At 51.8% G+C, this 26,677-nt stretch overlaps 10 protein-coding genes across 10 annotated transcripts; 3 read left to right on the top strand and 7 right to left on the bottom strand.

Moving 5' to 3' along the window:
• Positions 1 to 350: 350 nt before the first annotated feature.
• On the bottom strand, positions 351 to 1,976 carry A1O9_04482 (uncharacterized protein; the record flags this gene model as incomplete). Its single annotated transcript, XM_013406772.1, has 1 exon — positions 351 to 1,976. The coding sequence occupies one exon, from the start codon at positions 1,974 to 1,976 to the stop codon at positions 351 to 353; it is 1,626 nt and encodes a 541-aa protein (XP_013262226.1).
• A 1,826-nt stretch (positions 1,977 to 3,802) lies between these two features.
• A1O9_04481 (60S ribosomal protein L10-A) lies at positions 3,803 to 4,595 on the bottom strand (the record flags this gene model as incomplete). The annotated part of the gene is made up of 3 exons (XM_013406771.1): positions 3,803 to 4,253; positions 4,324 to 4,499; positions 4,551 to 4,595. The coding sequence occupies 3 exons, from the start codon at positions 4,593 to 4,595 to the stop codon at positions 3,803 to 3,805; spliced, it is 672 nt and encodes a 223-aa protein (XP_013262225.1).
• Positions 4,596 to 5,636: 1,041 nt separating this feature from the next.
• Positions 5,637 to 6,105, bottom strand: A1O9_04480 (60S ribosomal protein L30; the record flags this gene model as incomplete). The annotated part of the gene is made up of 3 exons (XM_013406770.1): positions 5,637 to 5,735; positions 5,821 to 5,975; positions 6,030 to 6,105. 3 exons carry the CDS (start codon positions 6,103 to 6,105, stop codon positions 5,637 to 5,639), a joined length of 330 nt encoding a protein of 109 aa, XP_013262224.1.
• An 828-nt stretch (positions 6,106 to 6,933) lies between these two features.
• A1O9_04479 (uncharacterized protein) lies at positions 6,934 to 8,816 on the top strand (the record flags this gene model as incomplete). Its single annotated transcript, XM_013406769.1, has 2 exons — positions 6,934 to 7,540; positions 7,591 to 8,816. The coding sequence occupies 2 exons, from the start codon at positions 6,934 to 6,936 to the stop codon at positions 8,814 to 8,816; spliced, it is 1,833 nt and encodes a 610-aa protein (XP_013262223.1).
• Positions 8,817 to 9,573: 757 nt separating this feature from the next.
• A1O9_04478 (uncharacterized protein) lies at positions 9,574 to 10,518 on the top strand (the record flags this gene model as incomplete). The annotated part of the gene is made up of 1 exon (XM_013406768.1): positions 9,574 to 10,518. The coding sequence occupies one exon, from the start codon at positions 9,574 to 9,576 to the stop codon at positions 10,516 to 10,518; it is 945 nt and encodes a 314-aa protein (XP_013262222.1).
• A 743-nt stretch (positions 10,519 to 11,261) lies between these two features.
• A1O9_04477 (uncharacterized protein) lies at positions 11,262 to 13,520 on the bottom strand (the record flags this gene model as incomplete). Its single annotated transcript, XM_013406767.1, has 1 exon — positions 11,262 to 13,520. The coding sequence occupies one exon, from the start codon at positions 13,518 to 13,520 to the stop codon at positions 11,262 to 11,264; it is 2,259 nt and encodes a 752-aa protein (XP_013262221.1).
• Positions 13,521 to 14,143: 623 nt separating this feature from the next.
• On the bottom strand, positions 14,144 to 17,684 carry A1O9_04476 (uncharacterized protein; the record flags this gene model as incomplete). Its single annotated transcript, XM_013406766.1, has 2 exons — positions 14,144 to 17,378; positions 17,440 to 17,684. The coding sequence occupies 2 exons, from the start codon at positions 17,682 to 17,684 to the stop codon at positions 14,144 to 14,146; spliced, it is 3,480 nt and encodes a 1,159-aa protein (XP_013262220.1).
• A 1,674-nt stretch (positions 17,685 to 19,358) lies between these two features.
• Positions 19,359 to 20,108, top strand: A1O9_04475 (uncharacterized protein; the record flags this gene model as incomplete). The annotated part of the gene is made up of 1 exon (XM_013406765.1): positions 19,359 to 20,108. The coding sequence occupies one exon, from the start codon at positions 19,359 to 19,361 to the stop codon at positions 20,106 to 20,108; it is 750 nt and encodes a 249-aa protein (XP_013262219.1).
• A 682-nt stretch (positions 20,109 to 20,790) lies between these two features.
• Positions 20,791 to 22,971, bottom strand: A1O9_04474 (uncharacterized protein; the record flags this gene model as incomplete). Its single annotated transcript, XM_013406764.1, has 1 exon — positions 20,791 to 22,971. One exon carries the CDS (start codon positions 22,969 to 22,971, stop codon positions 20,791 to 20,793), a length of 2,181 nt encoding a protein of 726 aa, XP_013262218.1.
• A 958-nt stretch (positions 22,972 to 23,929) lies between these two features.
• Positions 23,930 to 25,410, bottom strand: A1O9_04473 (uncharacterized protein; the record flags this gene model as incomplete). Its single annotated transcript, XM_013406763.1, has 3 exons — positions 23,930 to 24,697; positions 24,756 to 24,881; positions 24,931 to 25,410. The coding sequence occupies 3 exons, from the start codon at positions 25,408 to 25,410 to the stop codon at positions 23,930 to 23,932; spliced, it is 1,374 nt and encodes a 457-aa protein (XP_013262217.1).
• Between the last annotated feature and the right edge of the window lie 1,267 nt (positions 25,411 to 26,677).

Here is a 26,677-nt window from a genome sequence, read left to right as displayed (position 1 = left end):
GGCTCTGGACCAATCATAGAGCATCGATTAAGTCATGTGACTCTACTCTCGTCACATGATGGCTCCGGCAGAACGCTTCCACGTGATGGCTCGGCGAATTGCAAGTTGGCAACTTCCGAGCGGAGCAAGAAACTTGATTGTAGAAGTCCACCAGAAGATGGTGTTTAGATTCATAGGGTCTTCCCTTGCTATCTCTCATATTATGAGTACCCCGTGCTAGTCAATAAATGAGATATATACGTCCCTGATCCACTTGATATGCAATTCATGATCCATAATCGTACAATTCATGGCCTGTATCTGTCAGTAAGCCGCCAGTGATGTCTTGCCCATGTATAGAAACGAAACATCTACACCTCGCCCCAGGCACCACCACTTGCTATCATGCTTGTAGCACTGCCGATACTCCCTCCAATATCCCAGAAGTTTCGACTTGATCCGCTCCTTGCGATTGATGCCTTCCTGCTACTTCGTACACTTTCACTTGCACAGCTGCTCTGTGGTCTCCGGATACCTGTTCTTGACTCCCGCCGTGTCCTTACAGGTGATTGATGCGCTCTCGCCACCAGTGGATGATGCTGCCGGATGATAGCAGCGCGGGTAGCCGCATCCTCCACTATCTGCCTGGTTGTGTGCGGTGACTGTGCACTTGGAGCTCTTGTGACGAATCGATCTCGTAGATATCTGAAGACCATTTTCAAGTCCAATTCCCTCTCCCAATATTCCCGCTCCTTTTGCAGATTCCGTGATGAGCCTAGAGGTGACGAAGGGGGAACAGGTTCTTCTTCAAACCCCCAACTCTCGGCATGTCCAGGATCTCGTAAGGTTGGAGGAAAGTTCGGGGATAATGTTGAGGTAATGGTGTCTTTCAATTGTGCCTGGTTGACAGGAACATGGAGGGTATTGGTAGGCTTCGGTGGAGGCATTGATACTGGCATGCCAGCATAATCAGGGCTGCTGGAATATGTGTTGAATGCACCCGGGTGTGGAGATAATTGGTGAACGAATACACCCAACTCTCGGGCGATGCGCTGTAGAAGACGATCTCTCCAAGCATTGTCAACAGCCTGAGCGTGGAATGATTGCTCTGGTATTGTAGGGAGAGGACCAGCGGACGATGAGGGGCGAGTCTCCGCATCCTCTGGCAGACTTTCACCACAGATGACTGACAGCAGTGGTTCGTCAATGCCTATGATATCGCGGATAAACTTCTTTGTGATCCTTCGCCAAAAAGGCTCCGACTCGTCGGCATCAGGCATCGGCTGAGGTAGATAATCGCTCTGCTTGGGTGTTGACCCAAGTATATCGTCATTGACGGAGAGCATCGTTTCTTGAAAGGAGGACAGCCTAGATCCCCTCCGTAGTCGTCTCCGAGTCTCTCGTTCGACTTCTTCCATCAGGGCCTGACTTTGTTCCATACGCCACTTCTCTATCCGCATGCGTTTTTCTTCATTTGCTTGGGCTTCCAATTCATCGATGGTATCCAGCCGTCTTTGAATGCTCGATGGACGTCGGTGTTGACCATCATGCTTTCTCTTCGGGTTGTATTGTTCATGTTGCCATAGTTGCTCCAACACGGGCGGACTCGAGGCGGGAAAGGTTCCTAAGCCATCGTGGGCAGGAAGGAGGGGGGCTTGAGTCTGCTGGGAAATGGTGGGATATAAAGGGGGCTCTCGAAAGGCATGCAACCCGTCATCGAGACTGTCAAGGTCGCCATCTTCGGTAACATCATCATCGAGTATAGACGATGATCTTGCTGCAGTGTTTAGCGAGACGTCGCTTACCCTTGACGCCCCAACGGTATGAGTAGTATGTGTTCTAGTGATGGTCGAGTCTGCGGTGGAGGGGGTGAAGAGAACCCATTCTTGGGAGTCTTCTAAGGCTGGTCGTATCTGAGTTTGAGATGAGGCGTCTTGAGAGCGAGGGGTATTGTTAATGGCAATGGGACGTGGAGCAGCCGACTGTTGGAATGCCATGTTATCCCAATCCGCCAATAGAGGGGCGGGAATGGGCAGTCCGCGGCGAGGATGAGTCGGTCGTTTGAAAGGAGTGCACAGGGAGGATGGTTTCTGAATACACTTGAACTCTTCAAAGAGCCCTGGTTATGACTTCAGTGTTGAGGTTGGGGTGTAGGATGGAGTTCCAGCTCCGATTCAGGAGATGCGCGCAGTCCCAATGTATTAGTCGGGGCACGGTACGTAGTAGTGTCGATTGATAGTCGGATTGGACTCGGATTGGAGGGTAATAGTTATCACGACTAATATAAAGTCGAAGGAAAGTCACACGCCCACCGTCCCCGCAGGAGATGATAATAACAGAAAGGCTAAACTTAATTGTTCCCGCTGGTTTCTCGCAAAAGGAACAAAGGGCAGGATGCAGATCAGGGTGAATAAAGGAGGTGAAAGGGGATTGTATTGAGTGACGGGGAAACTCTACCACTCCTGGTTTGTATGGGCAAGCAGGATGGATGGGATGGGCTCGTGTCGGGCTGATAGACTGGGATTAAAGGGTGACACGGCCACATCTCGTAATCGGTTGGCAAAGTTGCAGCAAGCAGCAACAAGCGGCGCGATGATTGACAGGGAGAGGAAACAACGGAATCAAGGGAATCAAGGCCCCGGCTCAATTAACCTGATCTTTGAAGGCACTTGACCTGTGACCACATTATTTGCGCATCAGCAGGGGGATCGGGTCAGCTAGCCGTGCCCGTCGCTGTGAGATAACAACCTACGGAGTTACAGGCGTGGGTGAATGGGATGATGCATGACGATATCGTGTCGGAAGATGGGATCATGGATGGAGCTGGGGGGGGATTGTGAGGGATGGAGGCGATGCTGCAAGATGACAGAAGCTTTCATCCGAAAATCATTACTTGTACGGTGTACTTTTAGCTATGCCGTAGTTAAACGAGCGATCAAAGATCCCCGCCTTGGGCTAAGCATAGGCCTACCACGCCCTTATATGAAGAAGGGGACTTCCTGCTCAGATACCCTAAAGTACTCCGTACAAGGCATTCTGCCTATGTATAAGTTCTATGTCACAATTCCGGGCCACAGGCAGATCTATCCTGCGAGTGCTCAGCCACCAAGACAGGGTAGGGCGACTTGAACAATGAATTGCTTCTATCCTTTTTGTCGTATTGAATTACATGAGACACACTGTGTACCCAAGATCACATTTGTTATCTACAGGAATACCCGCGTTTGAAAATAAGACTTAGATTCGTTGCGGCTGTTGATTGATCGCTTATCGTTCGGCATTCATAAATTCAGGCCACTTTCGAAGTTTAATGCCGCAAAATATATGATATCGATTGCACGCCTTCCGGTGGACATGTATTGCCCAATGCCCTCAAGAGACACCTTCCCTTTCATGAGTAATCCTTCCAACCGAGCTTATCATTCGGGTGTTTTCCCAAAGCTGTGAAACTGTGAGCTACGAGGCACAAAGTACGGAGTACGCAATTCGACATTGCAATTGTGGCATGCTCTCCACATTGACCCAGCACTCCAGACACGGAATGGTCTGCTCCTGGGAGTTCTCTATTCTGATGAATATTAAGTAAAGTGTAGGAACCGAAAGCAATCAAATGGACAATTCAATCTCATAGGACCTTGCATTTCTTATTTTTGGCAGACGAATTCGAGAGATATTGACCAATATGAGTCATCCACACGATCTCGCTGCTGTTCTCTAAGATGCTAACTACTCCGTATTCGTTCCTGATCCTGCAAATGCAGTGCCCACTGTCCAGTTGGCCGAACCGCCGAGGATTGTTGAGTCGTAATTTGAAAACAGACGTTTATGCCTCGCTAGCAGTTTCGTAGGCACCAGGGAATCGCTTCATGTTGTGCTCAATGTTACCCTTGTTTCTCAAGAATTGAACATATGCACCATCTTGCAACACACGGCCTTCCTGCTTCAACTTGACGTATTCCTCGCGTCTGAGTGGTGTAAATCCCCAGTTTTTGCTGACAATGATCTTTTGGCGACCAGGGAACTTGTACATCGACCGGCGGAGAGCCTCAATGGCGGTTGCACGGTGCACATCTCGGGTTCTGACTGATAGAAGAATTTGACCAATGTTGACACGAGCAACAGTTCCATTGGGCTTGCCCCACGCTCCTCTCATTCCAGTCTGCAGTCTATCGGCACCGGCGCAAGACAACATCTTGTTGATTCGGACGACATGATAGGGGTGAGCACGCACACGAAGGTGGAAACCTTCCTTGCCTGCAATCTTGACGAGGTACCTACGATTCGTGTTAGCTTCAGTTCCTTCTCGTGGACTTCTTATCTTCAGGTATGATTTGCAATACGTACTTGTTGGCGCAAATGCGGGCGGCTTCGAGCGCTTCAGAGCTCAGCTGTTCGTACTCGTTGGAGACCATATGAACGCAGAGAGGGAATTCGTCGACATTGGCACGCTTTCGTCCGAGATCGAAGATACGGATCTTAGGGTCGGGCACACCACGGTTGAATCGTGACTTGGGATATGGCTGCGATGGTCAGTTCAAGATCGCAATCCTACCCACCATGGGGGTACCAACCTTGTTCTTGCAGTAGCGATAACATCTCGCTGGTCTTCTGGCCATTTCGAAGGTGTTCCAGAAGTAAGAGTAGTGGTATGATGTCGATGAAGATGAGATGGAAGGGCGAGATGGGAATTTATCATGAGGGCGAGCACGAGCTGACAAATTGGAGCAGAGTGTGGGCGGGCGCAGACAAGTCTTGGCATTTCCACGTGATACGAAGAGAAGGTGAATGTGGCGAGTATGACTCACATTAATGAGCCTCGCCGCTTTTATTAAATGGGCCCACCTGTCGCACGCCTGCACTCTACGCGCCCCGTAGTCACTTATGCGAGCACCTCCTTCTAAGCCTCAAGTGCTCCCTCCTCAGAGAGCCTATAAGATGAGTGAGTTGTGTATGGATAGGCCTTAATCTAATAAGACTAAAAGGGTTAAAAACCAATTATTTTATCTTCTATCTCATTGAGTTCTCCAGATCAGGCACAGTGACAGCTTGCAGTTTCCACCATTCTTTAATGCTTTTTGGCCTATTTTCATTGAACCGTGGAGAGCGCTCAGTGTCATTTAGTTGTCCAGGAACCCTCCCAGACTAGGATGGAGATGTGACCTTGGCTGACAGGGAAGTCGTCTAATGCTTTGACGGAGGCGACGCCAGGCCCCGGTTAACCTGCAATCTTACAGAAAAGAGAGAGTCATGGGCTAAATTTGGTAGGCCAGATTCAACGCACAAATGGAACACCTCTGAATATTCATCTGGAAGTCCCCTCGAAATCACAGTTAATTTTTCTAGCAGTTGTCCGGCTCGACTAGGTTGTGGCCCGAAAACCAGTTTACAGAATTAAGTTGCACCGAGTAGTAATGAGTCACAGTAAGATCTGAATTTGAGACGGTATCGGATTCATCCGGTGTTCTGTCGACCAATCTATGGCAATGAGGATGCTTTAAGCATTGACACGCATCTTGATCTCCCTGAAAGCAACAAAGCACAAAAGGAACGGTCTGTCCTTTCGTCTGGAGCCAAGCTTTGTGAGAACATTACGCTGCCCGTCACGCAATTGTACCGAGGCTGAATTGTCTTCAGAGCTTCATAGCATGCCTGGACCCCTACGAGGTGCTGGCGCCAAGGATATCCGAGTCTCCAGCATCGAGTACGGCCATGGTTGAGCAGCGGTAGAGTTTACCACAAGCAGTGCCCAATTCAATCTGTCATTTTACCATGTATTAGCCGCTAATCCCTCCAAAGCCTGGACAGGCTTCTTCGCAGGGCCTATTATCAATTTTCACTCACGTTGTTTCCGGCAAAATGATGGACATTGGTCTTGGAGAGCATGGAATAGTACTCGAGTTCGCTCTTGCGAAGAGGAGGGGTGTTGCCAGCGATGATGACCAGCTTGGCCTTGCCAGAGCGAAGGGTCTTGAGGGTTGACTTGTAGCCGAGAGTGACTGCGTTGAGAGTTAGCTTGTTGACGTGAGTGGAGGAGCGGGTGTTGTTCGAACCTTTGCCAGACTTCATCACAAGCGCCAGGCGCGAGTTGATGCTGTCGGCAGTCTTCTTGGCTTTCTTTGGGGCCATCGTTGAGCTCTACAGTGTTTAGTAGAATTTGATTGAATGTGTGCGCTCCGGCGGAATGATGAAGTTGTTGTCAGGAGGAGCAGCGGAAAATGAAATCTTTGAGACATTTAGAAATTGGGTGCATGGTGGGAGATGAAATCTTGGCGCACGTGATGACTAGCTGCTACGGTGAAGCACAACAGAAATATTGACAATTAAATGTGGCTGTGGCTGTGTCACGTGTGGCAATTCCCTGTGTGGCTGAGCCTTGTGGCTCCTGGCTCCTGGCTGCCGCTCTCCCCTTTCTTTTCAAATCTCAGAGGGCTCAGAAGGGACCGTGATGGAGATTTCAAGTGGCATGTGCGTGGGGCGCTGGCATTTCAATAATAATAATAGAGGATGATTGTTGGTTGTTGGGTCTTTGCTGGACTCATTTCCTGGGTGTTTGTTGTAGTCTATTCTTGAATCCTGATCTGGCCCCGATGCTTGACCGCAACGAGACATCTCCGTGTTGAAGGCAGCACGAGTCTCAACCCTGTTTCCAACCTACGGGTACTCGTATGTGTTGCATTCGGATCCAGGGTCTTCCACTAAACCCTGGTTTGCAAACTCGTACTCAGGTCCACCGCTGATGCACGGCAGATCGTGATCACCAGCCCTACTTTTTGTTGCCATTTGAGGCGCAGGCACCATACCGTGTCAGAATCACCCTTCCACCGCCAACACGCTTAGCCAATACCAAGTTACGAGTACTCGTACATCGCCATCCCTCTTATTCAACCCAGCAACCGAACTTTGACATCTTATGATTATCACACTGTACTAGATCTTACCCCTCCATCCGCCGTCATGTCAACTCCCATTGCGAGAAAGCCCGCTGCCAACCCTGCCAACACTCCTCCACGGAGGCCTCCCAACGAGAATACTCCCAGCAGACCTCCTGTCGCAAGCGCCGTCCCAGCAACTACCGGACAGGGCCTTGCTCGTACTCCGTCCCTCCGACAGACCCGACTCGCAAGAAAACCTACAAATCGTATGAGCAACTCATTCGCTTCTCCTGAAAGCGAACCCGACAACGAAGAGACCAAGGCCGCAAATGCACAACTCATCGCCGACTTGAAAGAGCAAGTCCACCGAGCAGAACAGGCTTCAGACCAGTACAGAAAGCAACTCGAAGTCATGCAGAAACGACTAGATGATGCCGCCGGCGAGCAGACTACCTCGGAAGAGCGCGACTACCAAAGGCAAACCGAAATCGATCGTCTTCGAGTCGAGTATAAAGACTCCATCAGGCAATATCGCGAGCTTGAAATAGCCTATGATGCGGACAAGAATACCTTCCTCCATGAACGGGAGAGACAGGTCAACAAGGAGGCTGACCTTGAGGCCAAGATCAGCCGACTGACCGCGACCCTCCGAGCACGGGATGCTGATAGAGTGAGTGCAAGTCGGTCTGGTAAGCAAACATGCGATCGAATCTTGAGAATCTTTACTGATATATCATAGGGGCAGCCCAAAAGGACGACGTGGACAATTCTACTCTGGATGCGCCGGCTCCCGATTATTCCGAGGCTCTTCAACAAAAAGACGTAGCAATCGAAAACCTCCGCCTTGATCTAGCAGAAGCACAGCTCAAACTTGCAGAACAGGAACATGTTGGAGATGGGCGAGTTCAATCCCTTGAAAAAGCCCTGATGGAACTCAAGATGCACAGTGCTCGGCTACTTGAAGAAAATGAGAGTTTCCAAATGCTTCTCAGCGAGAAAACACTTAAAGGAGATTTTCTGCATGATAATGGTGCGCACATGAGTGGGATGAGCACTTTGGCTGAAGAACTCGAATCAAGTGGAGAACTAACTGAAGGACAAAGCGATGCAGTTAAGAGGCTGGACGTCGAAAACCGCAGTCTTCGGGACCAGAACAAGGCTTTGGCTCTATATGTGGACAAGATAATTGGCCGTCTACTCCAACATGATGGCTTTGAGCATATCATTCACGATAAAGATGATCCGCCTAAGCCTCCGGCGAAGACCGCCCCTGTCGAAAAGGCTCTTCCAGCAACGCCCGACCAACAAGCCCTCCCTGGTGCTGCATCAGTCAGCGGCGTTGCAAACGGACTATTGCAAAGAGCAAGGTCTGTTGTGTCACGACCAGGCGGCAAGGCACGCCCGATGTCGTACGCTCAACCCTCCCCACCAGCACCCACTGCCAATGAGAATCCTGATACAGCACCCAGCATTCCCATCGGAAGGGGACATCGTCGCGCACGTTCTGACCAAGCCCAGGCGGACATGGCTGTCCCTGGTGCCGCCGCCGCCGTTGTGCACCAGATGAACCGCGCATCTACCATGCGGACAGTTTCTAGCGGGCCATTAAGCCCAGGGATCCGACCATTGAGTCCACAACTATCTCAAAATCGACAATCATACTTTGGAGGATCATCCAATCGAGCAACTTCCGCTTCTGGACAGCAAGGCGGTAGTTCAGCGAACAGCATTACGAGCGAGCATAGTGATGAACAGCGGTCAGGAACAGATGGAAGCTCGACCGCTCCAGCTAGCTCGCAAGGCCAGGGCAATATACCTGGGGCAGTGATGAAGCAGAACCATCTCAGGCCTTTGAGATTGGTTCAAGAACAAGTGGCAACAGAGGAAGATGAGAGGAAACGAGCCAACCGAGGAAGCTGGATGGGTTGGCTCAGAGGGGGCACACTTGAGGCTCAAAATGATTAGTACTCATTTCTGAGTCGACGGACATGAAGTGATTATAATGGTTTCCTTTCTGTAGACTGATTGAATAGACCCAAACTACTAATTTACGCCATGTATGTGAGGATGAAGGAAGTACGGGTAGCTGAGATCAGCCCACAATTTACCAACTTACAAATCACGCGATAGCCAGCGCCTCGTTGGAATGAATTGCTTCCTGCCCCAGTTAACCGACAGTGATACTTCAGATCTTTATCCAGCGCGTGCAAGGGTTTGATTATCTCCGGCGACCTGGTACATACCATCTGGCTGGGCTCAGCGACCTGAGCGCCGGGTCCTTCGGGCCATGTGTCGGCGGCTCGCTACCCAAGAAAAAGCTTTGGGGCACATTCTCCGTCGCTGTCTGCATGTAATTGGGCGCTGCTGAATGTGGCGCTGAAAACTTCCCTAAGGGGATGCCCCATTGCGAGTCATCGAGACAGATTGGCCATTCTCGCCTTTGAGCAACGCCATCTTGTCCTAATCCTCCTTTCTATCTTCCCGGTTGTAGACCAACATCGTCTGTCCATTTGGATACCAAGTTGCGGTATTTTTGGCTCCTTCGCTCGCCGAGAATTATTGCTTCATTCGCAACTCGCTCAAACGCCAGATACATGTTACCACTTGAGTATTGAAATACTAAGGTAGCTCGCCTCACAAGTTTGGACCTCAACATATTTTCTCGCAGGACTTCCAGTCCAAACAGACATATCTTAGCAACCATTATTAAATCAGGATCAACATGCCACAGCCCAAGGTCCATCTCGTGCGCCACGCGCAGGGCTTCCACAATCTAGGATTCGAGTTTCACTCGCTGCTTGATCCCAAACTCACACCGTTGGGAGAGACTCAATGTGCTGAGTTACAGTCGACCCATTTTCCCCCATCGGCACAGCAATCGATTAGTCTTGTCACCGCATCGCCACTGTCCCGCACACTACACACTGCCAATCTCTGTTTTGGGCCAGCGCTCAAGAACGGCAAATGCCAGCCGACAATACTAGCTATTCCGGACGCCCAAGAGACGAGCGATTTCCCCTGTGATACAGGCAGCGACGTTGATGTGTTGCACGCCATTGTCCAGGAGCAAAACTGGCCGACCGACCTCTCTCTCGTCAAGGACGGCTGGAATGTCAAAACTCTGCAGAATCGCTACTCCCCTGCTGGAGATGCTATCAAACGGCGTGCCAGGGATGCACGACTGCTGTTACGTCAGAAAGCCAGGGAACTTCACGCGGCCAATGACGAAGCGGTCGAGATTGTGCTGGTTGCTCATGGTGCCTACATGCATTATATCTCAGGTGACTGGGAAGACGCCGCTAAATTCACATCCACGGGCTGGGAGAACTGCGAATTCCGCACGTACAACTTCGCCGCCGACTTCCTGCGCGACACCGATGCCGATGCATTGTTCGTTGAAACCACAGAGTCGCGGAGACGGAGAGGAAAGAATCATCCGATGATAGACCATGAGAGGCAGGTGGCCCTTTGTGAGGAGATGATGCAAGCTTGGGAGGACCAAGGATGTCAGAACCCGTCAAAACTGAACGTGCTTCCTAGCGAGGCTGCAGCCCAGCAGCTGGTCAAGGCTGAACAAGAGGCACCTCTCGACTTCCAAGGCCAAGATACTGCTGCTCAAGGGCTCGGCCTCAAGAAAGTGAACAGCGAGGTCGAGGTCATGGCTTGAACTGTAGCCACCTTGAAAGAGCCACCTGGAAAGAACCTACTTCAAACGTACGAGACGTGTCGGTCGGCACACAAGCACATATTCGTCCTCCCCGAAAAACCATCCACCACGGAGAGTTCTCAGGCCATGGTAATCTAATTGCATCGAGGGTATGGCGTTACTGGGTTTCCTACGCTGGACAGAAGGCATCCTTAGACACGAAGTAGACCCCTATGAACAAGCCCGTCGACGTCTTTCGCATCGAGACACTAGAAAATTTAGACATGGATCAACGAACGAGAAGGAATCAAGCAGATACTCTGAGACATACCATGACAGAAATAGAACGGAAACCAGAAATGCATTTATAAAAGTTGTCACTGTCTTGGGCGCTGGCGTTCTGGCCGGGCAGCGCCGATAGAGAGACTCACTAAAGAGTGATTGGATGAGAAAACACCGACTTCTACCTTGGCATGTACGTGTGCATTGATCTTGATCATCAAATCCCATGTCATAACATTCATGGCTTCCGTCCCGTATATATAGCTAGATATTCTCCCATGGAAGAAAAGAAAGGGGGCAATTCGTCCCTTTCAAGTCAGGGAGGGAGGGAAAATACCTGGGTCGGGTCAGGTCAGGTATCCAATATACCCGGTCTTCATCAGCCTCGTTGAATCCGCCCTCGCTCCTGAAAGATAGAAATAAAACCCATCGCCGCCACGCATAGATAAAATAGCCGAAAGATTGACTTAAAAGATAATCAATCAGCCGGTACACCGCTGACTCGGTGGGCGAAAGCCAATGCCTAAGCCCTCCATGAGCCTCCTTTCGCGGTCCATCCACGTATCGGCGTCATCCATCATGACCCCTTCATCGTCACCCTTCTCGTGCTTCCTCGCCCTCGGCGCCTCGAGGTCCAGCACCCTCCCGGAGCCGCGGTCCCGCACACCGGAGGAATCGAACTTCCAGCCGTGGACTTTATTGACGAACCTCCGGATGTCGCGCTGGAAGGTGGTGCCGCCGCTCCAGCCAAGCACGGCGCAGCCGACGGTGCGCCAGGTCGAGACGATGATGTCGACGCGGCGGTGGATGTTGGGGTTTTTCTGCCCAGCGCCACCAGCAACAGCTGAAGAAGAAGCCCCCTCGGAAGTGGTCTCGGGCCCTAAGTTGGGGTCCTGCCAGACACACAGCGCCTTGTCGAGGGAGTCGAAGCCGTGGCCTTTGTGGCCCTGCGCGCGGAACGGGAGCGTCGCCTGCCCGCGGTCGCTGGTCGTCGTGTGCAGAGAGAGCGTGTGCGTGACCCAGCCCTCGGCCTCGAGGGAGCGCACGACCTCGACGACGAGGTCCTTCGTCTTGGCCTCGTCGCGGTGCGACAGGATCACGTCCACGTCGCCGCACTGCTCCTTCCCGCGCCGGTACCCGCCGACAATCACGGCCTCGACGTCGCGCGGTGTGCCGTGCTCGCCGTTCGTCACGCCTAACACGCGCCGCGCGTGCCGTAGAATCACCTCGTTGATCTCCTCGACTTCCGCCCGCGGGATCGGGACCAGAAACTCCTCGTAGAATTTCACGCCGATCTGTTGAACGCGGGTCAGCGCGGCCCACCCGAACTCGACGACGTCGTCGAGGTCCTTCCAGCCGTGCTCGAAGTAGAACTTGCGGGCTGTGTCTGCGCCCACGCCCCAGATGTTCCAGAACAGGCGCAGCACGGCCAGGTCCTCGTCGGCGTCGAGCTGCTGCACCGTCGCGATGTGGCGCTCCGAGTCGCTCGACGCGGAATGTTGCCATTCGTCCCACAGCCGTGCGATCTTCTCCTGGCAGCCCGGTAGGCGCGTGAGCTCTGAGTAGTGCGTGATGATGTGGGGGTATGCGGACACGCTGGCGATGGAGGTCGAGTACGCTCGCACGCCGATCTCATCGAGGGTGAGGATTCGAGAGTCCCGGATCTTGATTAGTTGGGCGATGAACGCGGCGTTCGGTGTGTTCATTGGTGTTGAGCGGCAGCACGCGTAGGATGCGTAGGGCCCAGTTGCCCAGTCTGGCAGGGGAGGCAGTGGGTGGTCGGCTAGTTCTTCCAGCTCGGAGGTCGTCGTTCGGTGCAGTTTGGGTCTCTGTGAGCGTGGTGAGACCGGAGAGCTGGATTTCTGGTATGGCTGGCTACGGTGGTCGCCGAAACGGCGGCGCCCTGGATATGCTGTAGTGGACGACGTTGATGCTTGTGCCTGACCCGATGATTCTGCTTCGAGTCTGGCGCGCTCGAGAATCGTGGTCGGTGCAGCCGTGGTGGTGGTCGTCCTGAGTCTCGACGGGCTGGACAACGCTGAGGCAGATGGAGAGGGTTGTTCTGGTGTTGCTTTGATGTACGTTATACCTTCGCTTGCAAGTGCTTTCGGACTCGTCTGACTGGAAGAGGGTTTGGGAACTATCTTCGCCGCGTAGATCGTATATGGCTGGAAGGGGACGAGTGTGTCTTTCTTAATACACGCGTCCAACCATGCGAGCTTGAGAACGACAATGAACTCGGTGAGATCTGGCCAGTAATTCTTGGTCACGTCGGTAACGTTCTCGTCACCGTCCTCTGCAGGGCCAGAGTCGGCCTCTGACTCTGAAGCTGTCAAGCTGAGAGCTCCCTCCTCTACCGCAGTGCTCGCACTGACCTTTCGCCTTTTCCGTACAGGTTCGCTGCTGCTGCTGCTTCGTTGAGCATCACTACTACCACCACCGCTGCCGCCAGCAGCTCTCCACGTCGGCAAGATGGCCTCCTCCGTCCAGACATCTCTCGCGCGAAGATCGAAAGCCGCACGTTTTTTCTGAGCAAGCCTACCCAAGAACAGGCGCGCTTCTGTTGCGTCCAAAGTCAACCTACCTCCAAATTTGCAGACCCGCTCTTCGATCGCACACACCTCCTCTGGCTGAAGGTGTGTTGGGAGGATGAAGAGTGGTGGCAACTTGTTGAGATAAAAGCCATGGGTGTGAGATTGTTGAGTGGTTGGAGTCGTCGCTGTATTTGCCTTACCCGCCATTTCAAGACACTCGAAGATAGAAACTGAAGATGCCAGCAATCACTTGGAGACGAGGGCCGTCGTATTCATTTGTGATTTGAGGCGGCTCTGAAGTGGTGTGGGGAACGGAACTCAGGCCGTTATCTCATGTAAATCGCGGCACGTCGAGTGTCCGCACAGGACGGGAGAAAGCGTGAGGGAGCGCATCCCATTTCAAAGACTCATCTCAACGTGCTGGTGTTTGAGAAGAGAGCAGATAGTCACGCTCCGCAGTGTTCTCGCGCACGGGGCGTATTCGTATTTCCATTGGCATGAAGAGGTTGAGTTGAGGCCAATGAAAGAGTGAAGGCGTGTTCGGATGCCGGAGAAGATGGGCGACGTCATTGACGCACCAAGTTTCATTTAGTCATCGCCAGCCGCTGTACTCAGTTGGGTGTCAGTGTGTGTCAGTGTGTGTGGGAGATTGAATAATTGCTTGTATGGAAGGAATTTATTGACTTTGAGAAGGCAAGGCCAAGATAATATCCCATCGGTTCAATATGCTAATGTTAACATGCTAACATCATGCACCATGATTGGTCCATCATATGTATCAAGAATGGTGTGCATCTCATCTCCCAACAGTATCGCTAAGAATCTAGATCTCATTCATCGTCTTCGAGTATATCATCAAGGCGATGGTATTCGAAACGCCGACCCGCCGACCTTGTCAATTCCATAACGTACTCGCTGGCGAAATCTCGTTCGTAATGCTCCGTTAGTTTGCTCTGGTGGTCTTTGGCTTCCGGCAACAGTTCTTTGTCGCCTTCAGGAGGCGTGATCGAGATTCCGGGGATGTCCAGCGCGCTCGGGATGATATAGTTCTCATCCTCTCCGTCCCCATCCCTCCATTCAGACTGTAGCCAGAGCCAGGCATTCTTGGCTGGATCGTATGTGAAAATTTCGTGGTCTGGGATTGGTTGCCTTTTTGGCTTGCGCCGTCGATAACGGGGAGGGTCTTTCGACTTGATCGCCTCCTCGGCTTCGGAGTCCGTCCAGAGAAATAGCTTCGATTCTAGGTCTCTGCTTTCCTTTTGGCCCGCTAAGTTCGCGGCAATACAGGGACATGATTCGCAGCAGCCAGGCGGCAATACCTTGTGTGCAGGAGTTCGTATGACCCAGTCGTCGAGCGATTTTTGGTTGAGTGTTGTTCCTGCCCTGCCCGGCTCCATATTTCGTCGTTGCTTGGGTGCGCCTTCGACCAGAATATCCAGGCTCACACTGGCACTCCTTTGTCTCTTCCTTTTGCAATCGCAGAATCTCCAATATTGGCCTAAAATCGTCTGTTTGCGATTGCACCAAAGGTCCTCGGAAGGGTCATCCAACTCAAACCGCCTGGCAGTCAAGTGAACGAAAGATTGATATACCAAGGGGAAATTCAGCAGCGGGAGAATTCTGCTTTTTCTCGCTCGGCTGACTTTGTGGATGTCGATATCGATTTCAAAATCGCGATTTTCTTCAACTCGCTGCTTTGGATCTCCAAACATGGTGATTGCTTCGTCTAAATCTGGTTTCAGCCCGTACAGATCAACCAGTGCCTCGTACTCCAAGAGGTGGCCCGAGCGTTCTGCCTCCAGTCTTTTGGTGTAGACTTCCTTCATGTATTTGTAGGCGGCTCTTGCGCGCATGATAAGTCGATCTATGCGGTCTTCATCGGCTTCGTCTTGATATTTGTCGCGGATAACTCGAGCTTCTGAAAACTTGCCTTGTTCAATGAGACACATGACCAACCTTGTCCAGGCCCCTGTCACATCGTAGCGACTGGGGCTTCCTATGCTTTGGACATTCCACTGCTTGGCTCCTCGTAAAATGTAGCGGTAAACGCCCTCAGCTTCCACGGTGCGGCCATGCATTTGTAGTAGTTGGCCTAATGCGTGCAGCACAACAAGCAGGTGTGACAGAGTCTCGTCCTCAACCCTTTTGTAGTCCGATCGTGCAAGGAGATAGCATACTGCTTCTTCTGCTTCGTCCAGCTTGCCAAGTGCACTGAGACATAGGACGACTCTGTAAGTCATGCGGCAAAGTGATATCCCAAAGTTTGGTGTTAGTTGTTGCGCACATTTCAGAAGTCGTCTTCCGAAGAGCAAAGCTCCTTTGTATTTGCCCAGGTACATCAAGCAAATCATGTGGTTCTCGACCCAATGCAGTCTTCTGCTGTCTTCATGGCCCCATTTTTCACGTTCCGAGAGAGCTGCCCAATATCCCATTGCCACATGTGAATGCTTCAAAGCCCCAATGTCGGCCTTGATGGAAGTTTTGTAGGCGGTTAACCAGAAATGTCGTTGTGCAATGATAAAAGGGTCTTCTCGACTATTTGATGATGCTATGAGGGGAGTGAGAAGTCGGAGCGCTTCAGGGAAATCTTGTTGTATGATTGACAGGTGGGCTTTAGCATCATCAATTCGACGCCGATGACTATCATAGCAGGAATCTGTGCCAAGATGTTGACTCAAATATCGCTCGGCTTCCCTAAGTTCGGCCTTGGACTCGGAAAACTTAGAAGCCTTTGAGAAGGCAAGGGCTCGAGTCTGGAGCATAGAGACGTAGTCTCGATGTAAGCTGAGATTTCCACCGGGTGGTCTGTGTTGATCCTGAAGCAAGACACACATGTCCAAGGCGTGCGTTATTGCCATCAATCCCTGGTTGAAAAGAATGCCATCCTCTATCAAGATGAGGGCCACTTGTTGCAGGAATTTCATATAGCTGAGACTGCAAATGACGCGCAAACTCCCGGCCTTGAAATTACACAACGATGTAACATGGCCGATCATGGGCCAGAATCTTTCACTTGAGAAGCACGATTTTCCCGGGGTGACATGCTTGGGTGATTCGGTCAGATACTCGGTGAAGATGGCCTCCCACGCTTTCATCATGTCTCCGTACTCTTCTTCATCCTCCACGGCCCTCAACCTTAGTTGGACCCATCGATAGATTGTGAGAGGTATACTGAGGGTCTCGTGTCCCAATCTGTCGTGGATCTCCACAAGTCCACTCAGAAGCAGTGTATCGATCGCTGAAGAGAACACGTCGGCGTCGATGCTGAGAAAGATGGGAAGCTTTGCAATCAGGGAAATCGGGAGATGCAGTCGATCTACAACGGAGACCACAGCGAGGATGCGGCCGGCTAGTGGCTCGTAGTCATTGATGGCTTTCCAAAGAATTGCCATGGTGTTGGAAAAGTCGGTGTCAGAACCTGGCCAGGAGGGAAGAGCCTTGAATTTTCTGTGGCACAAGCGGCGAAATTGGCTCGAAGTCATGCCAAGGAGGCGCATGCAAGCGGCAGAAAGTGCAAGTCGCAGGGGTGGTATGGAAAGTGAAGAGGCTCCCTTGCGCTTGAAGGCTGAGATGTCAGAAGCATCAACCCCCGAATGCTGAAGGTAGAGGATGGCCTTCTTTTCATCGACGCCAACGACATGCAGACATGTGGCCCACCGGGCGAACTTCAGGCCGCAAATCATGGCCACATCTTGGTCGACGGTGCCGGCAAGAGATGCGATCACGTAGGAAGATGTCACCAGAATTCGAGACCTCTCTGGGAGGAAGGAAGTAGGTGCTGAATCCGGACCGCCGGGCAAGGGATCAGTACCGTCTTCTAGATAGAATTGCAGGTCCAGGATGACCATGAGCCAATCTTGGCGACAGGATTCGAGGGTGATTCTGATTTTGAGCAAGAGTGCTTCAACCGCCAAACCCTGAGGCAGTGTGTCACCGGTCATGGTGGTATATGCATCGCGGTAGTCTCTCAGGAAGGTTTCATGAGTCCGGCCATCAATGAATAGAATGGTGCACTTTGTGGCCTTGGAGAAGTCCAGGGCGGCTTGCCTTGCAATGCGGCGTTTACTGACCCTGCGTTACTATGGAATATTTGGGCACTGGCGAAGAGAAGAGCAAGACGACTCACCCGCAACCGGGCAGACCCCAGAGCAAGATGTTCTCGCTGCAAACGCCATTGCAATCGCGAGTCCGGTCCAATAGCTTTGTCACCAGAGCTACATCATGAGACTGATCGATCACAGGGAAGTATCGGCCGGCTCCCTGCGCGAGATATGACTCTGGCTCTGGCTGCAAGTTTGAGGATTGCTGTGTAACATCGGGATTCGGGAATGGGGTGCGTCCTTTCACGCCGTTTCCAGGTTCAAGATCCATTCATCATGATCAAAGCATAATTGAAGCTGTTTGAGGAGACTCTAAGGATGACAATGATACTAGGAGGTTAGGAACTGATGGAATGATATTCCTTTGCACAGATGTGAATTGTTTAGGGTTAACGAGAGCCGCGGGCCCTGACTCCAGTACCGATTCAAGGCTGAAGTTCTGGCGGCAGCGCGTTTCAAATTTCAGGCGTCAGCCACCGTGGCCATGGAGATCGACTGGACAAGGCTGCTAAGATCGTTAGGAAGACCGGAGGCGGCCGCCTCGCCTGGCCGAGGGGTCTCCTCGGGCTCCGGGGTGTTCTGTCCAGCGTCGAACCAAGAGCCTACTAATTAGTGATGTAGGTAGGTACTACGGAGTACTATAGTTGTAGCTACCATTCTAGAGGCTTGAATTCAGGTGGGCGGATAGGGGAGAGGGGAGAGGGGAGAGGGCCGAGGTGGGGGGTTCCAGGGGGCTCTGCAAGCCAAGGGACTGCCGCCAACTAGTTGGCCGCGGTGACTACCGGCAGTATTAACCCTGCTAACTGCTAACTGCAACCTTCTGGGGGCTGCGAAGGCCCCTAATCTATTCCATACAGTGGCTGGGCTAAATCAAGCTCGGGGCCCCTCGGGCTTGGCTGGGGTCCTTCGGGTGGCTAGATAGTGCTCGTAGCTGGGAGCCTGGGAGGGAACATGGAGTCCTCCGGGTGACCGACCACCACTGCATGATCTCAACCTAAATACCACGTTTCGCGCAGCTTGTCGATCCCGAACCTGCTGCTCCTGTCCTCTTCTCCCAGCCATACAAGCCTCTGGAGGCTGAAGAGTGAAGGGTTGGTTTTCTCGTGATGGTCATGATGATGGACGCAGGATGCATGGCGAGGGATCCCATCCAATTTGGTGGAACTCCATGGCCCAAAACCAACCCATTCCAGCCATTGAATCCTCACCTCGTATAGACATTCCCAACCGGTGAGACCCTTTCCACCAACTCGGGTTGCCTACGTACGAAGTGTGGCATCATTCAATTGGAGAATTGAGCGGCCCTGTCCTCGAACAAAGCAAGATGAGCAGAAAATCAGAATGGATTGAAGCAAACTATGGCATGCACACTCCGGACTCTTGTCGACCCCTTGCTTGCTGTCGACCTGCGACCAACGATCTCATCGGTCAGAACTCAACAGCCGTTTTGCATGACCACTAAGTACTCAACCATCCCAGGATACGCCGTATCATCTGGCATCAATAAAGAGTGCTGGCCTGGGACCAACTTCTTGGCAATGCACCTTGACGCCGATTCATCTCCATGCATGTAAGTACAACTCGACAGGAAGCTGACTTTCCACATCACGGAATTCACCAGGAGTGTCATTTCTTGCAGCCATGTTTACGAGCTTCTGTGCAAATCTGCGGCCGTCAGTTGGACGGATACGGACTCGGACTCGCACACATGCTATCCAACTAAAGAAACAAGAAGACACAGGCTGTTGCATAATACTGAGTCTCTCACAAGGGCATCCACTCCCCCTTCGTTCTTTCACCCATGCTTTTCCATCTGGACGGAGAGACTCTCGCACCAGAGTGCTCTGCTTTCCGCCAGCATACACTACTATATACGTATGAGTACCACTTCCCGAAATTAACTTGATTAACACCCAAACACACTTTCCCGATATCCTCATCGACCATGGCAGTACCATCCGTCGCAGGCATGGTCCACAACGAGGTGGAATTCCAATCTTCAAGCACGGGAGACTCAGCATATGGATACCAGATCAGCGCGAGCCCACCATCACTCTCACCCAGCAACACTCTTCCCTCTCTCCATCCACACACCAGCAACAGCAACAGCAATAGCACCACTTCCAACACCAATATAGCCCCCTCGCCCAGCAAAGAACAATCCCGCCACCACTCCTTCCCCTTCCCCTTCCCCTTCCCCTACACCCGATCGCGATCGAAGTCTCCACGGCCACCACCACCCACAGAAATCTGCTCTCCAACCAGCACCACATTCAACCCATTGAAACCCATTCAGACCCAACCGAACCCCTCGCGGAAAACCCCCATTCACCAGCACCACAACACATCGTCGTCCTCCTCATCGACGACATCGCCCCAACAACAACAACAACAAAGACGGCACTTCTCCGAAAGCTCGGTACCGACCCTGGACACCACCGCCGTCACCCCTGCGTCTCTCAGCCCGCTGCTCCCCCCATCGTCAGTCTCGCCGACATCGTCCCCACCGACCTCACCAGACACGACCCGCCGCGACAGCCGTAGCTGGATCCAGAAAAAGCCGCGGAACAACAGCGGCTCGCTGTCGCCGGGCGGCTTCGGCCGGCACGGAGATCAGTGGCTGTTCGGAGGGATCAGCTTCACCGAGACGGCGAGGGGCATCGTCACGCGGAAGGCCAGTAGGAGCAGGAAATGAAGAGACGCGCTAGCGTTGGCGTCGATGTGGGCGATGGCGACAAATGATTCACCCGTTCTTAATATTGTTTGATCACGACATGCGTTTTGGCAATGTCGAGATTGCCTGGCCTTGCCTTGCACTGCGCTGAAGTTCAATGTTTTTATTATTTTTGTTTGAACGACCGATACCTAGGTCCGACCTGCATTGGCTTCTTTTGTTGGTCTGGGTTCAAGCTGGTTGATCAGTTGGTGGGCTTTGCAACTCTGTGAGTGGTTTTGCCATTAGCTATGTATGATACAGGGTCATCGTTGGGATCCTTATTGTGGGGACATGTCCTCGCACGGCCAATCGCAGCAACATCCACGAATTAGTCAACAGAGCGTGGCGTGTGGGCTATTTGAGCCTCTATCCTGTTTCAACAGCGAGCGCATTTTGTGTGGGTACGTAATGTTTGGTATTATTCTCATATCGTGTATTCATAATCTTCCCAGCCTAACGGCGTCCTCTAGCAAGCCAGAACGCCCTGCGTTATCAATGATAACATGATATCCACGTCAATCTTAAATAGCCATAAAAGGCCCCAGCCCTTGTACAGTATTGACAAGCCCCACTCGTCCTCAAGCCTAGCCCGCCGTCGCAGCTGCTTCTTATTCCATCGCTTCCCTTTAAAATGCAAACAATCCAGAACGATATCATTGGTTCAGAAGATACCAAAGTGCCTCTCCCTCTCGCCCCTCGCGTCTCCTCCACCATATAACTCACGACACCAGCTCCCCAACGCACCGCTTCCAGCTCTCAGGAAACATACTTTCTGTTCCGGGGCAATTGCTCCTGACCCACGGTGGAGTGTGGCCGAGCTTGATTTTGTTTCATAGCGGTCGTATAGCTCCAGTAATGACTTGCTCGAGTCGGGATCTGCAAGCATTGATTCTGTGACATGGTGCCAGAATGTAGCATTGAGTGGAGATCCTGCTGGCCACGGAACACGACGGTCGAGAAGAGCACCGGACCGGTCGTCTTTCCTGGATTGAGGCACTCCTGCAGCTAGAGAATTTGAGTATGCGCTTCGAGTATCGTACTCAAGCTCCCAAACAGGCGTCGTCCATTCAAGAGAGTTGGAGAGATTGGCGAAGTAGGTTTGTGCCCCAATGACTGAAAAGGTCTTACTGTCGACTTGATACACCCTGTATCCGGCGTTCAACCCAGTCAACGGAGTAATACTCGGTCCAATGTGGCCAACAGTGAGGGGCCGGGAAAAGTCGACCTTTAAGGTGTCTCTCTTCCCTGTAATAGGGTCCAGCGAACTGGGCAGATAGTCGTAAAAGATTTGTAACTGGTCTTGATGGGTATGGCCGAAGAAGACAGCCGCAATCGTGCGAGGTGAAAACCGCCGAATGATGGAGTAGAACAAGGCGGTCGGGTTTGGCAGACCTGGTATGCCATCGTAGCCCGTGAGGGCATGGGCAATTATCCAAGCTCTTTGACCGCCTTTCTCGCACTCGGTGAGCTCCTCAGAGAGCCACTTGAGCATACCAGTATTGTCTGGGTTACTGACGTTCCAATAATTGAACACATTTGCCCGATACCAGAAATCCGAATTGAGCGAGATAATTCTCAGACCCTGAGACGTTGTCGTAGCGTATGCACCATAATGGGCTCTCGCAAAAGCTGCTTCACTCTTGTTAAGCCAGTTATGCTTGTACCAGAGGGAGGAAACAAGGTCAAAATTCCACGCTAGAGCGTTAGTACTGGGGTCTGTGGGATCAGGGTTGAGACTGTGCTGTGGAGCGAAGTCTTTCGGAAGCGTATCGTGGTTTCCTAGGGTGGCGTAGACCGGCGTCCTATCACCGAGGAATTTTTTGAAGATACGATACGTTAGTTCCTCCGCGTATGATACATAAGGAAGTGATAGTGTATCATCACGGTCATGAGAGACAATATCTCCTGTGAATATGGAGAAGGCGAGCTCTTTCATATCTAGGAATTCTGGCATACTGCTGAAAGCTGACAATGCGAGATCAGCGGGCGAATCACAAAAGAATGAACCGAAGCGTGAGGCGGGAAGAGTAGGATTAGTCGAATCGCTCTGAAGCTCGTCATTGCTCGAATATGGCCGACAGCACAGGTACTGTGTGCAATTTCCCTCGGAGCCAATATCATATCGAGGATCAAGATGCCAGTCGGAGAGATGAAGCACGTCGATGGTGTGACCAGATGGTTCTGGTGCAATGTTCGCGCCTTCGGGCTTGGGATCGAAGTATCGAGCCTCGTCTATCTCGATGGGGCGTTCCTCGGGACACAAGCCGTAATTGGCCGAACACAGCATTTGGAAATCGCCTGTTCTAAGGCTCATCTTAGAGAATAGCTGGGCAAGGAAAGCACCGAATTCACTGGGGCTTCCGAATTGGGTCTCGCATGACGAAGCTCGCAGGTTATCTTGGACGAATGGAAACATGTTGCATGCCCGGATGAGAAGGCTGGTGACCATCTCCACGGGTTGACTGATGGCCACAAAATGGAACAGCTGTCCAGCAGCAACACATTTTGAGCATACATCAGGATAGGCGGTGGTTTCGAGGATCGATAACAATTCGCCAAGGAAAGCGTTTTCGATCAAAGATTCATCGAGGGGGGTTATGGGCTCTGGGAGCGGTGTCACCTCGTCGTAGTCCGGGACTGGACCACTTCCATTGTAGTAGAGCGTGATGATGTCTTTCTCGACAATGTTGGTCAATTTGGGGTTCAATGCGTCTGGGAGCTTTTTCAATGGCGCTTGACCCTGACCAGAAGCGAGAGCATGAGCTCCACATGTAGCCGATAAATGCTCAGAGATGGTAATGACACAAAAGGCCGTCCCAAGAGCGAACAAGAATCTCAACATGTTGTACGAGGCACGTCGCATGCGAGTGGCTTGCAAGTGGCGGTAAGGCTGATAAACTCACCGCTCACGATCTTTGCCGCCAACAAATGCAACCCATATTGACCTTTAAGAAGAGGAGATGTTTCTATGACCGGCTGAAGGCTCGAGTGGTACTGCTTCACAGTAAACTGTTCTCTGTCGACATATGACGCCATTGAAAAGGTTTGGTCAACAAAGTAATCACGAGTACAGAATTGACTGCTCGCGCTTCGCCCCGCTTCTGGCCTAGAGCGATGGCCGCTCTATGCTCACCCGTGGCTAACGCAGGTGGATTCGAAAGCGGCATGCCCGACTTCACGTTTTGAGATTAGGGCAAGGGCAGTCAGATGCCCACCAAATTAGGCAATTAGAGCGAGGAGGCTATGACGTGGGAGCTGCTGCGGGACAACTCTTGTACAGCTCATGGTGGGATAATCAGCCTCGCCTCACCTCGCCTGGGACTAAGCACCACTAAGCAGGACATTACTATATGATCACTATACCAACATCTCATAGACTCTCGTAGCCAACTCATGTTTCGAACTGCGACATATTAATCCGAGATCTAATACTATCACATCTATTCAACCTTGAGCCCTCCCCAAATTTTCCCAAGATCTCTCCTGACTTACCTATCCTTCCCTAGTACAAAACCCCCATTGACCCCCAGACTCTCCTGGCAGTCTTTAACAACTTAACGTGGGAGATTCGAGATTCGAATCCTGCACACGATGAATCGAATCCATAGCATTCGCCAGTACCACCCCTACGGCTTGCGCTTCAAGCTGAAAGGGAGTGCTTCCCGCGCGCCTGTTCACCGGCCCTCGCTCCTTTTGTATATACAGGCTGAGGAAAGACTCGTCAGAGACTGTAGCATAGCGAAAAGGCCATTGCTTCGTCATCGATATTTTCGCGGCATGTGCTGCGTGATAAGGCCGATTCAAGCAACATCACGAGTAGTGATGGGACAATTGTAACTTGGGCCTGGTGACGGATCTCGTTCGCCAACAGACGAGTAACCGTATAGCCCTCGGCCTACCAGGCCTTCAGCTTGTTCTTGCTGAAAGGCCAGCGGCGCGCCCGATGAATATCGCTGAGTCTGTTGGGCCGTTGGTGAAGGATAGCTGGATGGCTGGTAGTGGGTATCGATTTCTGAATTGGTGTAGCCATGGCCATAGTGTTGTTGGGTGAGCGGTTCACGGCCCATGTTCTCAAGTTGGAGTGTACGCTGCCTGCTGGGAGTTTTGAACTTGGAGGATCCCAATTGAATGGCTGCAGAGTCCAAACTGATCAAGAGTCCGAACGCTCTGACCGTGGCTCGAACGATATCGGACAGGTTCATGGCGTCAAAGATGGCGCGCCAAATCGGCATACGTTGCTGCCCGGGAATGTGGTCTTCGTGGTAGAGACGAGAGCCGAAGGCCCAGTGGAAGGTGAAAGAGACGACCGTGGCCTCGATGGCTGTGAGGAGGAGAGGCATGCCGAAATAGAGATCGTCAAAGGTTAGGGTCGCAGTTGGTTTGAACAGCTTCGAATTTAGGAAGCCAAAGATGATATCTTGGAAGAAGAGGAGGATGACAATGCCCTTGAAGCAAACGAGTTTGCCCAAGGCGTGGTATTCGGGGTTGAGTTCGCTTTTCAGCCGGGCGTAGAATCCAAAGACTCCACCGATAGCGCCGCCAATGACGAATAGATCGAGCAACATAAGCTGTGAACACTACGTTAGTGATCTGGTAAACTTCCTGGATATCATAACCTCGACCCACCCAAATATGCGCATATTTCGGACTCAGTGAGTTGGGGCAGTAGACGTCTGCTGCTTGCGTTCCAATCTGGATTCCGGCCGATATGGTCTTGGTCAAAGGGTATTGGAATACCATGAAATATATGTGCTGGCGCTCCATAAGCAAGGAGCAAGAAGGTCACACGAAAGGAACCTACATTGAACCATTTCAGACTACCGCCAGGTATGACATTGCCTTTCTTATCCTTGTTCTCAAGATTGGAAAAGTACTTTGGTCGTGCTTCATCATCGGGACAGACAAACTCCAGGAACAGGAGGAACAAAGCAGCAATACAAAAGGCTTCGTAGACACCCATTATAGGAACAATGTAGATGGAATCGTCGTAAAACAGGATTGACACCAGCGAGACAGCACAGAAGAAGACTGGCATGGCGATAATACGGATATTTTGACGTTGCTCTTTCGGTCGTGTATAGCGGTGCAGGTGTTTCCAGATCAGCAACAGGGCACTTATGGTGGTGAGACCCAAGCAAGCCATGGTCATATATTCTGCTAATTGGTGAAAGGTAATTCCGATCGAAAGCGTATCGCCGTGCTCGTTTGGTTTTGGCCGCAGACAGACAAACTTGCCATCGTTGTCATCGTTGTCATCGCGAGGTAGGAGGAAAAATGCCATGTGTGAAGATAACTTCAAGGACGTTGGGAGTGAAAGGCAAGGCGAAGTTGTCGAAAGCTGGCAAGGAGATGCTTGATGATAGTGCTAGACTCACCGGGAGTCCTGAGCCTGTTATATCCGCCTCAGAATTATGGACTTTTGCCAAACGACAAAGACACGTTCGTGAGGCATACAGATCTGCCTCGCAGTGCCCTCTTGACCGGGCCACCCCGAACGAAGTTCAGACACAAGCCTCCTCAAGCCTCCTCAAGCCTTGTGGAGCCTATTCCATAGCCCTCGAGCGACCCACACTCAGGCAGGCTGGATACTGCATACCCACGACGGGCCTTGCAGCCGTGGACAGAAGCAGAAAGAGGTCCAAGGCCAATGCCAATGCCAGTGAACACTGGCAAGGGTATGAAGCTCACCAAGGGGTCATAATTAACATGTTACTGGAGTCCGATATTTCTAGCGGAACTTGCTTGCGAGAGCGCGGGTGGCCTTATCCGCCAGCGTCGAAAGGATTCCCTTATATGGATAAGTCGGGGTGCATTGGGGTGGACACACGCAAGCATTCTCGTGGTTGGGTTACCAAATGGGCAAAATCTACACAAATGGCACGAATTAAGTCTATGTATATCAATACAATGTCACTGACGAAACATCTGTAGTCCAGCTTGTCACAGCCGTGCACGCAAATCGCAGAAAAGTGAGATGGTCCTGCTACTGTTGGCTGCCATGTCAGGCCGATTGACATGCTGCTATCATTTCCGAATTTCTGTCTCTTAAGTTATCCATCATAAACCCTTCAGGCGCGTGCTCGGCTCATGCATTCCATCCACATAGTGACTCGCAATGATCCTCACCGGGCGATGGGCATACAAGCAATACAAGAAACGCCGAGCCGAGAAAGAGAAACTGCATGAATCAGCACACGCCAAACATGGAGAATTACTTGTGGCGACTCAAGTAGAGATCTTCAAGGCGGCGGTCGAGGATCTAGGCAACGCTACATCCACAGCGCAACAGTCAGAGCGTCCACCAAGCTACTCAAAGATCGAACAAGAGTCCTTGATATCGCCCCAACCGCCACTGCATCCATCTTCGTCAGCCAAATACGAGACATCGTTGCCTCGCCGATCTCCGCTCGATATCTATGAGCAAAGAGAGGCACCGCTGCCCTCCGTTTTCCGTAGTCAACAATTACATCTCACGCAAAGCTCTTCATCGAGCCACACTCTTCCACTCTCGCCCTCATCCTCTAGTTTGGCGGCTGTTCAGCCCGCGG

Source organism: Exophiala aquamarina, assembly GCF_000709125.1.
Source record: "Exophiala aquamarina CBS 119918 chromosome Unknown aczIA-supercont1.3, whole genome shotgun sequence".
Lineage (NCBI taxonomy): Eukaryota > Fungi > Ascomycota > Eurotiomycetes > Chaetothyriales > Herpotrichiellaceae > Exophiala > Exophiala aquamarina.
This window is presented reverse-complemented; position numbering and strand designations above follow the sequence as displayed.